At 35.9% G+C, this 15,254-nt stretch overlaps 3 protein-coding genes across 3 annotated transcripts in view; 2 read left to right on the plus strand and 1 right to left on the minus strand.

Moving 5' to 3' along the window:
• LOC120351880 (MRN complex-interacting protein) overlaps positions 1-15,254 on the minus strand; it is a 68,550-nt gene that overhangs the window by 10,366 nt on the left and 42,930 nt on the right. The window lies entirely within an intron of this gene.
• Positions 1,240-15,254, plus strand: part of LOC111064049 (MOXD1 homolog 1-like) — a 45,761-nt gene continuing 31,746 nt past the window's right edge. The window contains exon 1 of the mRNA XM_039430603.1: positions 1,240-1,836. Within this exon, the coding sequence (XP_039286537.1) occupies positions 1,540-1,836 (297 nt within the window). The 5' untranslated portion in view covers positions 1,240-1,539. The remainder of the gene's footprint in view (positions 1,837-15,254) is intronic.
• LOC120351879 (keratin, ultra high-sulfur matrix protein-like) lies at positions 10,026-14,662 on the plus strand. The gene is made up of 2 exons (XM_039430611.1): positions 10,026-10,896; positions 13,951-14,662. The coding sequence occupies exon 2, from the start codon at positions 14,069-14,071 to the stop codon at positions 14,627-14,629; it is 561 nt and encodes a 186-aa protein (XP_039286545.1). The 5' UTR covers positions 10,026-10,896; positions 13,951-14,068; the 3' UTR covers positions 14,630-14,662.

The raw sequence follows: 15,254 nt of genomic DNA on the forward strand, positions 1-15,254 counted from the left end.
TTGCCATAGCAACCACTGGTTTTCCAGCATTTGGTAGCTTCCTATGTTATTCTCCCATATAAGTGACGCGTCAATTATATAGTGTGGTCCACCTTATAATGGCAGTGGATAAAGATAGAAGAATAGCGATGCCGATTCTCTGCATTAATTAATTATATTTCTACACTGTCAAAAACTTAATTGTCATCGTTGTGGACCTAGAAAAATGATAGTACCACCGGCTTTGTCGAATGATAGACAAGGATAGCAAAACCAAAGTTGATCAAATACTGTCATTATAACGTGGACCTCACTATAGGAGGTTGCAATATTCCTTTGCAATCCTTCTTCTGACCGCGCGAATTCAAAATGAGATGTTGGACGTTGGACTGTTTGTGGCATTCTGCTGAATGTATTTTGTCAGAGTTATAAGAATATTTTTTCAATGTGTATTGAAGAATCAGATTTTCCTTTAAGAAGTATTTAAAGTATTTTTTATTACATGGTTAGGTGTGGGTTGTGCAACCTTGCAACCATTGGAGTAGCCGCCACTGAGTTTATGTCTTGTGATTGTTTAAAGAGGGTCTAATACCATCTTTGAACGAAATAACAATACCGTATATTTTATTTTTTCTTCAATTCAACAGATTTTTGATAGGGATTCTATACTGTAGTGGTCTAATTCGTTTGAGAAAAGAATAGCAATGCATAACTACTTTAGAACTCAAACAGCCTCTACCAAACATCTTTTACATTTTCTCGATATTATTCCACTATATACAACTTGGTATTGATTTGGCACCAGCCTTTTCTTGTTGAAATCTACATAATTATTATGAACTTCAATATTCTCCTTGAAAGTATTAGTCATAACTTGATAATTCCCCAAACTTCAAAATCCTCAAAAACGATAATTCTTTCCAAAGTAATTTCTGTATAATAATAATCAATTTATTGATCACAGTAATCATACAAATAGAGTTGAGCCAACAAACAGTAAAAAATACACTCTCTACATAACAATACATAAACAACAATATTACGGTACACAATTTTGATATAGGTTATAATAGAATATTTCCTATTTGAATAAAATAGCATCTGATACTTTCAAACAAGATCACATATCATTTGTCTTATAGCTTCTAATGCTTTTACCACATAAATGAAAACTCTGTTTATTTTCTCCTCCGTCAGATCCGACAATAATACAATTACAATTTCTGTAGTTTATACTTGTAAACAAAAAATAACTTTTGAAATTGCATCATAGACACATCAACTGTTGAATGAAGTAGTAGTTGGTGTGTTGTAGGGTAGACGAAGACGGTTGCTGGCTGTACAACACGAGTGAAGCAGGGGAGCCGTTGAAGAGTGGCATGCCTGTAGCGGCGCGTGCGGGCGCCTGGGAGGAGGGCAGGTGCTGGCAGCTGGAAGAAGGAATCGAACCAACAACCAACAGTGCCACTGCCAGGTGTGCAACCACCAACCAGTCAGTAGTTGCTTCTTGCTTCAGTTTCAGTTGATCCGCAGTATCGCGAACGTTCGGTCGCCACAAACATGCGCTCTCTTCCGTTGTTCCCAGTGTGTGCGCTTTTCCCACTTTTCGCTGTCGCGTTTGCATCAGACAACTTTATCTCCTCTACCGATGACAACATCCCAGAGTGGACACACTCGTTGATGTTGACCGACTCCACGCAACTGTCGTGGAGTCCTCGCGACGAGGACATTGTCTTCAAGCTCGAGACTGAGAGCAAGGGTATGGTGTGTCTGGGGTTCTCGACTAGTGATCAAGTGGTTGGTGCCGATGTGCTGGTGGCGTGGGTTGATGATGTCACCGGCAAAGTGCATGTCAAGGTTGGTCGAAAGTTTCCGTGCAAAAATTTTGTTTTGTAATAATCAATGATAATATATTATGAAACGAAAATACATCCCAATTAAATGCTGTCAACCACACCGAAGACTTCTGCTACTGATAGCATTTACCATCTGAATGATGAGATTATTCTTGGTAGTTCCACATCTTCTTAAAATATATGAATTCAGGGCAAAATTAAATGCTGTCAACCACCCCGAAGACTTCTGCTATTGATAGCATTTACCATATGAATGATGAGATTATTCTTGGTAGTTCCATATCTTCTTGAAATGTATGAATTCAGGGCTACTTTCTTGTATTTATAAAATTAAATTATACTACCCTTCTATTATTTTATTAATTTCAAAGGATAAGATTATTATATACATTAGCATTTAAACAAATGCAATCTCCCATTCATTTCCATCTGTAGTTGTGTTTGTGGGAATTTGAAAATAAATCTATAATAATTTCTCACCAACCTATTGAGATCTTCATGTGTTGGTGCAGCTTGATGTTGAGTGCATCAACATCATGTTTTAATGTGAGCATCATCATGATGATTTAATGTGAACATCATCATCATCATAATCATCATGTTTTAATGTGGACATCAACATCATGTTTTAATGTGTACATCATCATCATAATTGGAAGCATATATAATAATCCCTTTCTAATGGGATGTCACATTATTAAATTGGGTGGTATATCTTGAAAAAGTTAATGAATACGTGCAAAGTTTTGTTGTGTTAGCGTAGGTCTATTCGTTCATCAAACTTGGAAGAGATCCTATTTAAAATAAATTTTAATGTTTTTCCAATGTGAATGATAAGATTATATTGCAGATTTTTCATTCTTCAAGACATCTACGAAATATAATATATTTACTATACCACTAATGAATCATCATTTCGATTGAAACAATAATTGGGCAGGTGAAAACAATCCCATTTCAATATTGTATAGGGGTTAATTATCAAGAAATGGTTGTCTTGGTGATGAAACATTTCCTGATGCCACAAACATGCGATGCGGGTTTCGTAATTATGCTTCAAATTTCTGCTGACAACAAAACTGAATCCACACTTCTGACCCCACTTAGTTATTTGCTTTTGCCGAAAATAGGTCTCATTATTTCCAATAGGAGCCCTGATACCATTGATTCATATTCATGTATTCTATTCATCTATTCATGATCATATCATCTATTAAGTATCTAAGAATGATTTATTATGAGTTGAAGTTTGTTACTAATGATATCCTGTCCTATCTGTTATCAATTAATAAAATTCAAACTTCTAGCCTGAAATATCATTTCATTAAATTCCTAAATTAACTATAGCATGCCCAAGCAACATAATTATTGTAATATTTTTCAGTTACCATTGCTCTATATATTGTTTTTATTTATTGTTTACATTATGTTCACTTGGAATAGATAACGACTACCGTAGATAGATTTCATAGAAATCTCAACCAGCATATTACACACTGTATAGGCTATTATTAATTTGTTTTCAATAATATCTCTATCAATATTTCCATTTTTAGTGAAACTTTTCAAGAATTGCTTCAACTTTATTATGTTTCAAATTTCAAATGGATATTCAAATCTTCCAAAACAGTTTGACTGTTAATTTAATTTCAAATGAACCTCCTCTATTTCATACTACCATATACTCGTCACATTATAGAATGAAAGAATCTCAGAGTATTTGGCAATTTGCTTTGGAATTTTTAAATCAGGACAAATGAATAGTGTTTTTAGCACTTTAGATAATTTCATTTAATCATCCTAATACCATTAAATTCTACATTTCATCAACTTCACTCTTTTCATTTCTCCATTAATAAAAATGCGACAATAACCCCAATTACATTACCAGTTTATCAAATTTGCACTTTCACTGTAGATACGGCCCAAGTATGCTTGGAGTTTCAGATGCTATATGTTTAACTTTTGTTATATGTATAATAGTGGTGGGTAAACTAGAGAATCAAGGGTGGTGGGAACAGATGACTGGCTTCGATTCTCATGCATCTAGATGCTACAGAATGAAGGAATCAAGCAACAGGTAGCAAGTATTCAAATGCTCTCTATTCAAGTCCTCCCCTTTCCTTTCAATGCATCTGCTCCGATTTTTTACGCCGGTGTTTTCGACATGAGATAAGTTGTACATGCTATAGACAGGTCCATACCTCCACCAATTAATCAATATCAAACTATTCTATTCAATTATTATAGTTGGGAAAATTTACTTTTTCTCTCCCTCAGATGTCTTTCCTTCTTCTGTGGTGTTTCCTTCATCTATAAATCTTCAATTACTATCGCACAAGCTTGAAAAAATAACAACCTTAGGACCAGACTACATTAAGCGTTTGTTCAGGCGTTTTTTCAGGCGCCAACCCAATCAGTCAATCTTCCTGCCCTGTCGACTCTAGTGCGACAACCCAATCGGCGAGCTTCCTGCTCTGCCGACTCTAGAAGTGCTTGAAAAACGCTCAATATGATAAGGCCCTTATCCTATACTATTAAACGAGCAACTTCTGTTTATATGTTTGTATTTCACCATATCTCGAGAACGGCTCTAACGATTCTCACGAAATTCAGAACATAGTAGGTTTATAATATAAAGATGCAATTGCACTAGGTCTCATCCCTGGAAAACTCGCTGAAGGACATTAAAAGGATAATTATTATTCATCCTTGGAAAAACAGCTGATAATAATTATTTCGTCGTCTGTTGGTGATGGAAGTGAGTGAGCGAGTTCATGTGTGTGGGACTGTGTCGAAATTATGACTCAGCTGTTGAACTTTTGAAATAATTCAATCAGGAACTTAATGCCGGTTGCAAAAAAGCCGGGTTATATTAAATCCTGATTAATTCCAGTAGATCCATCTTTTTGAAATGGTCTTCCCTGATTTGGTTCATGTGAAGTTAATCAGGATTAAAATTTAACCGGTTTTTGTGCAACTGGACCTTTGTGAGAAAAATTTTTGCATTCCTCTGGGAATTAATCTCAATTTACTGTTATTAAATTTTTTATGCTTTTGTACTCCAGAGCGAAGCTCGGTCCCCGATATTACCTTTTAAGAAACACCTACAAGCTACTATTAAAGATAGTTAATTATTGAATTGAGTAAGATTTATTTTAAAGAAATACCAATATGATTGTGAAAGTATAGATAAATAAACTAGATATGACAATTCTATGAGACTTTCTCCCTTCCACGCGATATTATCTTAGATAAATATACAATATATGCCTTTAGGTTTGGCCGTTTGAGGGCATTGGTGAATTGGAAGAGGAATAGCCTCAAGCGCCTTTTCATCGAATTGCATGACGATTATTCATCAGACGGCGGGTGTTGATTGGAGGGCGGGGTGTCCAGGGGGATCAGTTCATACGCGTGGCCTTGCTCTGCTAAAACTGGTTTCGCAAACAATACTGTCTCTTGCTAATTTCCACGTCCGGCGGGCGCTCACCTTCTTCCAAGTCTGATATCGAAGCTCCCGATTAGCAAAAAGGTTCATTACATTTCGAGAAACTAGACTCTCACCCTTACCGATCTCTTACAATCTAATAAAACCAATTACAAGAACTCAGTTCTAAGTTAGAACATGGGCGTAGAACCTGGGGGGGACACGGGGGACGCGTCCCCCCAATATTTTATGGTATATGCTGTGTCCCCCAGAAAAATGTATTGAAGATTCAAATTATGGCAGGTAATCAAAACAACCAATACAACTAATGCTGTTTTATTATGCTGGTTTTTTGTAAATAATTTTTATTATTTAGTAAAACTTAAAACTAACTCAGAATTTTATTTATTTACTCATTAATTTACCACTGCCCAATAAGAGGATTTAAAACCGTTTGAAGTGAAATATGTCATTTTAAACCAACACCATTTTAATAAGCTATTTTTCAAAAAATAATCTTTGCTGGGGGCACCCCCCAGACCCCCAGTGCGTCCCCGCCCCCACCCCAATGTCAAACAGCAATCTACGCCAATGGTTAGAACCATAAGTGAGAATAGCCCCATCAGAACTGAAGAGAAGTGATAAGTGGGTGAGTGGGTGAGTTAGTTACTGATAAGTGGGTGAGTTAGTGTCTCACTAACACCTCAATCACAGGTGAATAAAGACGATTTATGATATGATAGGTTGAGACAAATATCTTTTTTTAGGCCTATAGGCCTAAATTATGACATGGACAGAAAATATCAGAGTATTTAAAATGCAACCATTAAAAACTGGCCAAGAAAATATATTGTAAGAAGAGAAAAGTTGAAAAACAGATCAAGAATAATAATTATGAGCAATAAATCCCTCTTCCAAAGTTCAATAGCTTACATTCTAGACCTTTAATCTGTCAAGTAGCCTTTTTATGAAGGGGTGAAAAACATTTGTCATTTCAATGAATCAATTATTAGAGATGAGAAAAATGAAAATCAGTTGACGTAGGTAATCCTCCTTATTTGTACCGGTTTGGAAATTAATGTGATTGTACTTAATCTATATTATGTGTCAAGTCACACATCGCACGTGATTTTTAATTTATTTATTATTTTTATCTCCACAAGAAAGCACTGAATGGGAGAGAAAATCTAAGGATACTTCTTGTACTATTTCTCTCCCAAATTTAGATAATATCTTAAAAGTCCGAAATGAGGTTATGATTTTTTATTTGATAACTTACAATGTTCACATAAACTGTGTAACATCAATTTCCAAGATTTACAAGCCAAGCACTAATTAAAGAGATTTTGATAATCGTCTTTATAAGGCAAAGATGAATGATGATCACCAGCGACCAGCAGTGGGATGGGAACTAGAAGCGTCGGTATTGTGATGTTAATTAGGCCGGCGCTATGGGGGGTGGGGGCCCTCTGCTCTGTGCTATGGGAGCGTCGACTTCCTCAACATCCCACAACAGGACGGCGCACAGTTATCCTGGCAAACCCTTCATTAATCCCCATTACGTCCCACTTACTTAATAGTGATTAACAGGTTCTCCTATTCTCAAAATTCATTATTGTTAATCCTCAATAGAAGATGTATTGTGGTACTGAGGCTTTGGTTAAAAGGATGCAAAGTCAAATTCCTAGGGAACTACAAGGCGCCAATAGTGAGGTCCACGTTATAATGGCAGTGGAGAAAGATAGGAAAACACGGTTGTCAATGCCTTCTATAGACGGTAGCATCTCTTTCCTGTATAGGGCTACTTGTAATATGAATATAAAGAAAATAAATAAAAATCTCAGTACCGTTTTTTTTTAAATATTTTATCACAACATGTTTCGGTCATTTATAAATGACCGAAACATGCTGTGATAAAATATTTTAAGAAAAGGGTACTGAGAATTTTATTTATTTTCTTTATATTCATGTTCATTTCAGTTTAAAATAATCTTCTTCTTCTCACAATCAAGGATTGAGCTATAGCAGGACTTCCTATATACCGGACCTGCGCCTACAAAAAAAAATGGCCGCCGTATGTGGTGGCCTGCAATGATATTTTAAACGGGAACTAGACGAACTGAGATTTCGACAAACTGAGATGTTCTCTAACAGCTGATTAGTGATATTTTCTCAGTAGGAATTTCCAAAGACCTTGAAGAGATATAGACCCACAATGCCTATGCCTTCCCAATGATAGCTCTTGCTTGAAATTGAAGGCCACCATTGGGATATTTTAACACGAGATATTATATCTATATATTTGTAATATTATAGATTACAAAGGCATTGGTATGTAATAATCTTATAGGTTGCCCCCTCAATGGCTGATTTCAATTCCAAGTACGACACTAGCGCTGCATGTGAGTCTATGCATCTTAAAAGGTCTTTGGGAATTTCTATAAGACCACCACATACGGCGGCCATTTTTTTTCTAGGCTCAGGTCCGGTAGTATAGGAGGTCCTGGCTATAGCTTGTTCCGACTCACAGCTGCTATTTACGATTTGTTATGTCTAATAATATTTTAATCAAATATCCTATTCTATGGTCAATATGGTTAATATTATTGCCATCTTTTGCTTGGTCTGCCAACCTCTCTCTTGCCTACTGGCTGATAATTGAACAATTTTAAAGGAAACCTCTCAGCAGTCATATGATTAAAACATAATCAATTATATTTTACTAGTAGTTCTGTGAACAGTAGACCTCACGCAGTATTCTCATCCAGAAGTACCTGATTGAAACTATTGAAACTATATAGACCTTATGGAAATACAGCAATAGACTGGCTTCTCCATACATCTGTGTAATCACTTGTCAGCTGATTTATGATGAATAAATTCTATAGTCAGATTTTTACTCTAATATTAGCGTATGAAGGAGGCTCCTTTTTCCTTTTATATTATCCTTGAAATGCAAAATTTCCAAAAACCTTGTATATACGTCGACGCGTAATTAAAAAAGGAACATACCTGTCAAATTTCATGAGAATCTATTACCGCGTTTCGCCGTGAATGCGCAACATATAAACATTTAAACATTCAAACATTTAAAAATTTAAACATTACAGTAAGAGAAATGCCAAACCGTCGATTTGAATCTTAGACCTCACTTCGCTCAGTCAATTAAGCAAGAAATAATATTTTTTAATGAATTATAATTGGGATGAAATATTTTGTTAATTAATTATTAATTCTACATAGTTGAAAGACGATCTGGCAACAGAGCAAAGAGCGAAAGAGATAGCTCTATCAGCTTTGTTGAATGATAGACAAGGATAGCAATCTCATTGCTAATCAAACACTGCCATTATATAACGTGGACCTCACTATAGTAGGAATAATTCAAAAACTATATAGCTGGAAAATTCAAAATTAAATACACAGGCGACCGAATTATAGTGGGATTCCACAGCGAACTATAATTTCTCTCTTTTATTTGTGTATTATAATTATGTTCATGTAAATCATTATGTTCATGGATGCAAATCATTGGCATTCAGAGAAATTATTATTATTATTAATTGGTTCTCCCGGCTATTTATCATATACATATAGCCTGATGTTGTTCCTTTCTCAATCACTCATAATAAGAGTAGAGAATGATTGTGTATCAATGGATGTATTAGATAGATAATGCCAGTGGTGGGAGAGGATGGGGGGGACACGAAAATTAATATACATTCAGAGGTGGGTCGCCAAACAAAAGCTTATAGGAAAGATGAGAATGCTATTACTAATCAAACACTGCCATTATAGCATGGACCTCACTATGGTGAGAACATTTATTCTAAAACTATGTAGCTGTAAAATTCGAAATTAAATACACAGGCTTATAGAGAAAGATAAGAATTATAATAAAGTAGTATTTAATATCTGGTAAAATGTTGAGAACCACTGTTCTACGGTACTGCATTGAAACGCTTCAACACAAAAGATTTCATCTATCCTAACATTTCTCTGTACTTTAAATCAACCTTTCTTTTCCACTGAGCCTCGTACATTGCTCCGTCTACGTCACAAGATGTTTTCAAAAATTAAATGGGGAATATGTACGATCCTGTTCAGAATCTAAATCAGTTTGGCTATCAAGTTGATTGAATGGTCCTCGGCCGCTTAGTAAGTAGTACTTCCGTTCATCACTCACTCTTTCTCTCTCTTCTTCCACTCAACTTGGTCTTTTCCACTTCTTCTTGCTTTCCTTGGCCTGCGGGTTCTCCTGTAGAGCAGACCATCATTCACTGGTTTAGTGGCTGCTTCCTGCGACCCGTATCCTGTTGAATTTGTAACAGCTCCAAAGTGCTTGGAAAATCGGATGTTGAAATTACAACATAACCAATCAGGTACCACAGTAGGGAGTCCCAGCACACACTCGTAATCACAACATATTTTCTACCTCCCTTCCACTCAATACGCCTCGGTTTATCATTTCTACTTTCAGACTTTTTTCAACCGTCAACGGTCAAGTACACCAGACATAGGCCCAGTTAAATTTTAATCGTGATTAATTTCACAAGAACCAATCAGAGAATGCGTTTTTGAAAATACGGCTTCTCTGATTGGTGCTCGTGGAATTAATCACGATTAAAATTTAACCGGCTTTTGTGCAACCGGCACATAGTGTTTCAAAGTAATATTACGTTCTACATCTCCATACCACATCTATGGTATACTTCTCCATTATTATTTCTTAATAACAGGCACTACTTGAAATAAAATCACGTTTATAATTATTTTATCATTTGTTTATATTATTTTACAACATGCTGCTTTCATAGATTACAGTGTTATTATAGAATTATACAAATAAGGCTGTTATGATTTAATATCGTGTTGTTATTTGAGAACAAATGCTTATTTTATATATAATTTATACACGAAGAGTTCAAGGGTACATCATCAGCAAATAAATTCAATAAACTAGGATCATAAATTGATATTAGAGTTGTAAATATATAGATAAACGCGTTTAATTTCATATATGCAGCATACATCACTTAATACTGTCATTTAATATACTTTGCTGATTGATAAGGTCATTCAAGAACACGGTTTTAATATAACTGTCCTGTACCTATTTATGAATAGTAAACTATTCATTGTGAACATCTTAGACCTTAAATGTATAATTTTTCTTACAACAGTCAAACTATTAGATTAACATTTTAAAACATGTATTGTAAAAAGCGCTCACTTAGGCTATACTTCCTTTTAAATAGGTAGGTTTATCACATCAGTGTTGACGACGTATCAATACTTTTTGACCACAGGAGCAGGGTCACCCAACGGGTAGGGCGACCGGGGCCGTTTAATTGTAATTATTATTATTAATCCCTCTCATCCATTTTCGTACTACACTGGGATCCAGTACTGGCATGGCTGGGAAAATACGTCGACATGTCATTTTAATCTCGCTGGCGTTTTGTGCCCTTTTCATTTGTGGGATGCCCTCCCTCACGACTTGTGGCGTCTCATCAGGTGCGATGCCCTGCCTGACGTCTTGAAACGTGATTTTTAGGTTCCAGTTCCACTTCTATGGTCTATTTCTCAACCCATTATTATTTCTCAATAACAGGCACTACTAAAAATAAAATCACGCAGGGGTGCCCACAAGGGGGGGGGCATGGCGCAATTTGCGCCATCAACATTTTTGGGGGGGCATGATTTTTTGTATATTTTATGTCAACATTTTGAATTATGATTAAAAAATCAAGGTATTGAATAGAGATATCCTAATGTACTTAATTTTTCCCACCTTTACAATGTTATATTTTGCTAAGTGTAACTCAATATAAAGCATAAGCAAAATTGATAATATTTTGTATGCAGGAATTTTAGTAATTTTAAGCCTATGAGTTTGAAGGTAAATCTTTGACAAAAATGAATTATAACTTCATCATCTACTATTATTCTGATTTCCTTTGCTTCATTTTAATTTTTAATGGTCCTGTGTTTGAGTTTCCTTGCTGTTGCAAGAAATATGCGATATTTTTCTCATTTTCACAGTCTTGACAGTTTTTCGATATAAACAGTTATGCAAGATCAATTTAGGGCAACTCAGCTTATAGAGTATGAAATTTTCTCTCATTTAAGACCAATCGCAAGTTTCTATCATGCATTGTACTCATTTTAGAGACTCTTTAATAACAGTAAAATCGCAAGAAAAATGAGAAAATAAAGATCATCATTCAATTGGCTGTAACTTTTGAACGGTATTGAAGACAGAAGTATATTTCATGGGAGTGAAAAGAGGAGAAAATTCATCACAACCTCGACCACTTTTTGGATTTTGCATCTGAAGTGTTCCACAAGATACGCAACGTTGCATATGCGAGACTGTGAGAATGGGGAAAATATCACAAATTTCTCGCACATTCAAAGTTGCGTATCTTGTGGAACACTTCAGATATAACATCCAAAAAGTAGTCCTGCGCGACCACTCAATTCATTGGAAATTTATTATCTTTAATATTATATGGAGAATGCTTTTTCTCGAAAAATTCAAGGTTCTCGAGATTAAATGGAAAACTTGAAAAAATCCAAAATTTTGGGGTGAAGTCGCCTTCTGGTGTGTCAGCAAATTTCAGATTAGAATTCAGCGCCCCAAAATATATATAGAACCATCGGAAAAAAATATTTCGGGGCTGTTTCCTGAAAAACGACCATTTGACTGGACTATAAGTTGTTATCCTATTATAATAGCGAGCAATTTATGTATATCTATGTTCAACGGATCTCGGAAACGGCTCTAACGATTTTCACGAAATTCGGAATATAGTAGGTTTATGATATCAAAATTCGATTGCACTAGGTCTCATCCCTGAGAAAACTCCCTGAAGAACATGAAAAGGATAATTCATCCTTGGAAAAACAGATGATGATTTCGTCTGTGAATAAATCACAGACGAAATATATTTTTCGTAGTGAATAAATCAAAATTCGGGTAAGTAACAGTTTTGGGCTGTGCCTGTTAGTACTTCCCCAATCATTTTAAAGAAATGATTATCAATGAAATAAATCTGTTTATCAATGAATAAATAACGAGCAAAGCTCGGTGCCCCGATATTTGGTATTAATAGATAGAATTTACAAAATGTACTTGTTCAGATGATATCTTTATTCCAAAAACCAAACCATTTAAAGATACATTTTGTTCGACTTGTGTTATTTACTCCTGTAATGTTAAAAAGTAAATACTACCAACAACACAACATCAGTGACAACCTATTCCAATTCATGATAAATATCGGGGCACCGAGCTCCGCTCTAGAGTACCTACAAAAGCATAAAGAAATTATTACGAAAGAAGAAATTATAATAAATATTCATAGTTCATACAGAAAGTTTATATCTAATCACAGTGGATTGAGATTAATTCGCAGAGGAATGCAAAAATTTCTCTCACAAAAGCATGTTAAATTTTAATCCTGATTCAAGTCACGTGAACCAAATCACAGAAGACCATCTCAAAAAGATAGCTTATCTGATTGGTTCTACTGGAATTAATCAGGATTAAAATTTAACCGGCTTTTGTACAACTGTCACTAAGTACCTGATTGAATTATGTACAAAAGTTCAACAGCTGAGTCATAATTTTGTCTCAGTCCCACACACATGCACTCGCTCACTCACTTCCATCATCAACAGACGCCGAAATTATCAGCTGTTTTTCCAAGGATGAATAAATTCTTTTAATGTCCTTCAGCGAGTTTCCCCAGGGATGAGACCTAGTGCAATCGAATTTTCATATTATAAACCTACTATGTTCTGAATTTCGTGAGAATCGTTATAGCCGTTTTCGAGATCCGGTGAAATACAAACATATAAACATCTAAAAATTTAAACATCAAAACATCTAAACAGAAATTGCTCGTTTAATAGTATAGGATTTAGAATACCTAAACTTGCCGACATTATATATTGTATGAATAAAATCGTTCCAAATTTGTATGAATGTTTACCAAGATTGCTATGCAAGATTCTTTTGCAATAAAGAATTATCAATGATATTATTATTATTCAAATTTTTATAAGTAACCTTAACATTTAAAAATCAAAGCCTCCCTTACTTATCTTTTAATATCCTATTAAAATATGTGTCATGTAGTTTTTCCTGATGTTATGAAGTTCTTTCTAGTCCTCCCGAACAAGAACGGGTGCACTGCTAGTCTCAAAAATAATATCAAAAAGATACTTTATTTCTATTTTAAAGAGATAAGAAACGATGGTATATATTTTTACAATATTATGAAAACAGAAAGAATTCCTCACAAGACCAAAGGTAAATAATGTCCTTTGGAAGATTAGAATGTAGAGGTGCGTACAGATATACGCGCCGCGAACATGAGCAATTCACTTTTAATCAGCTGATTATATCTGTATTTTTACAGAAATGGTAAAATACAGATATAAAAAGCTTGGCATCAGCTGATTAAAAGTGAATTGCTCATGTTCGCGGCGCGTATATCTGTAAGCACCTTAAGATTTGAATTTTATTGTCATACACTGACTAATGTTAAAAATTAAAGAGTTGGGAGTTGGGGTACTTTGGGGGGGGGTCATTACACATGGATTGGGGGGGGGGCATTACACTTGAATTAGGGGGGGCATGCGCCATTGGCCTTGGGGGGGCTGGGCACCCCTGAAATCACGTATATCATTATTTGAGGAAAATTATTTAAATCATAGTTAGGGATGTCAATTTATCAATTGACTTTTGCATCTACAACCTTCAAGAGGAAAATGATCTAAATCATAGTTAGGGATGTCAATTTATCAATTGTTTGTATTATTTTACAACAATTTACTGACGTCTAGTGGCGTCTCATCAGGTATGATGCCCTACCTGACGTATTCTGGTGGGAAAACACGTCAGAACGTGATTTTTAAGTCCCTGGAGTTGTGTGGCGTCTCATCAGATGCGATGCCCTCCCTGACGTCTTGTGGCGTATCCAGTTGTGGGAAGCCCTCCCCGACGTCTTGTGGCGCCTCCAGTTTTGGGATGCCCTCCCCGACGTCTTGTGGCGCCTCCAGTTTTGGGATGCCCTCCCTGACGTCTTGTGGCGTCTCCAGTTGTGGGATGCCCTCCCCGACGTCTTGTGGCGTCTCCAGTTGTAGGATGACCTCCCCGACGTCTTGTGGCGCCTCCAGTTTTGGTATGCCCTCCCCGACGTCTTGTGGCGTCTCCAGTTGTGGGATGACCTCCCCGACGTCTTGTAGCGCCTCCAGTTTTGGGATGCCCTCCCTGATGTCTTGTGGCGTCTCAACAGGTGGTGGGATGGTGCCGATTCTGTTGTCAGGGAAGACAATGTTAATAAAATCCTGAAAATCTTCCACGAGATTATTGTTGGCGACCTCTTCTTTAGAAGAGGTGTGACGGCAGCTGCGTTGTCTTTTGGAATAAGGGCCAACTTTACAAAAAAGAAAAAATATATAGGGTACGATTGAAGACACGAGTTGAAGTAGGTTTTGGTTTGTGCGTAAATAACATTTATTGAAACCTTTTTGAAAAAGAAAAAGCGAATATGTAAAAACAACATTACATAAGTGAATCAATACAATTTTATCAGAAGCATTGAATGCCCTAAACGTATTCCTTTATTGGACATTAAAAATCTACATAATAGAAGCGAAATGGCACTGATTCATTCACTCACTGACTCATTCATTCCTAATCAATAGTACTAAAAATCAACTGGATCAAATACACTCGAATTTGGTATGTATGTTCAGTTGGCCATCTAGAGGCGCACTAAGAACGGATTTGAAAAAATTCCGAAGATACGCCCAAAATCTGAGTTTTCTCAGCTTTTTTACGAACTAATTGACAAAAAATGTTCAAACTTGGTTCACACGCTCAGCTGAGGTATAAAAATGTTGCATTGGAGGTTAAGTTTTGCTTGAAGTTTAAAGGACCAAGATCGGCGGTTTTTGAGCGTTTTCGCTGCGTT

Source organism: Nilaparvata lugens, chromosome 1 (assembly GCF_014356525.2).
Source record: "Nilaparvata lugens isolate BPH chromosome 1, ASM1435652v1, whole genome shotgun sequence".
In the NCBI taxonomy this organism is placed as follows: domain Eukaryota; kingdom Metazoa; phylum Arthropoda; class Insecta; order Hemiptera; family Delphacidae; genus Nilaparvata; species Nilaparvata lugens.

Coding starts and splice junctions, on each gene's coding strand:
- LOC120351879 (XM_039430611.1), top strand. CDS start 14,069: ATGTCAATTTATCAATTGTTTGTATTATTTTACAACAATTTACTGACG.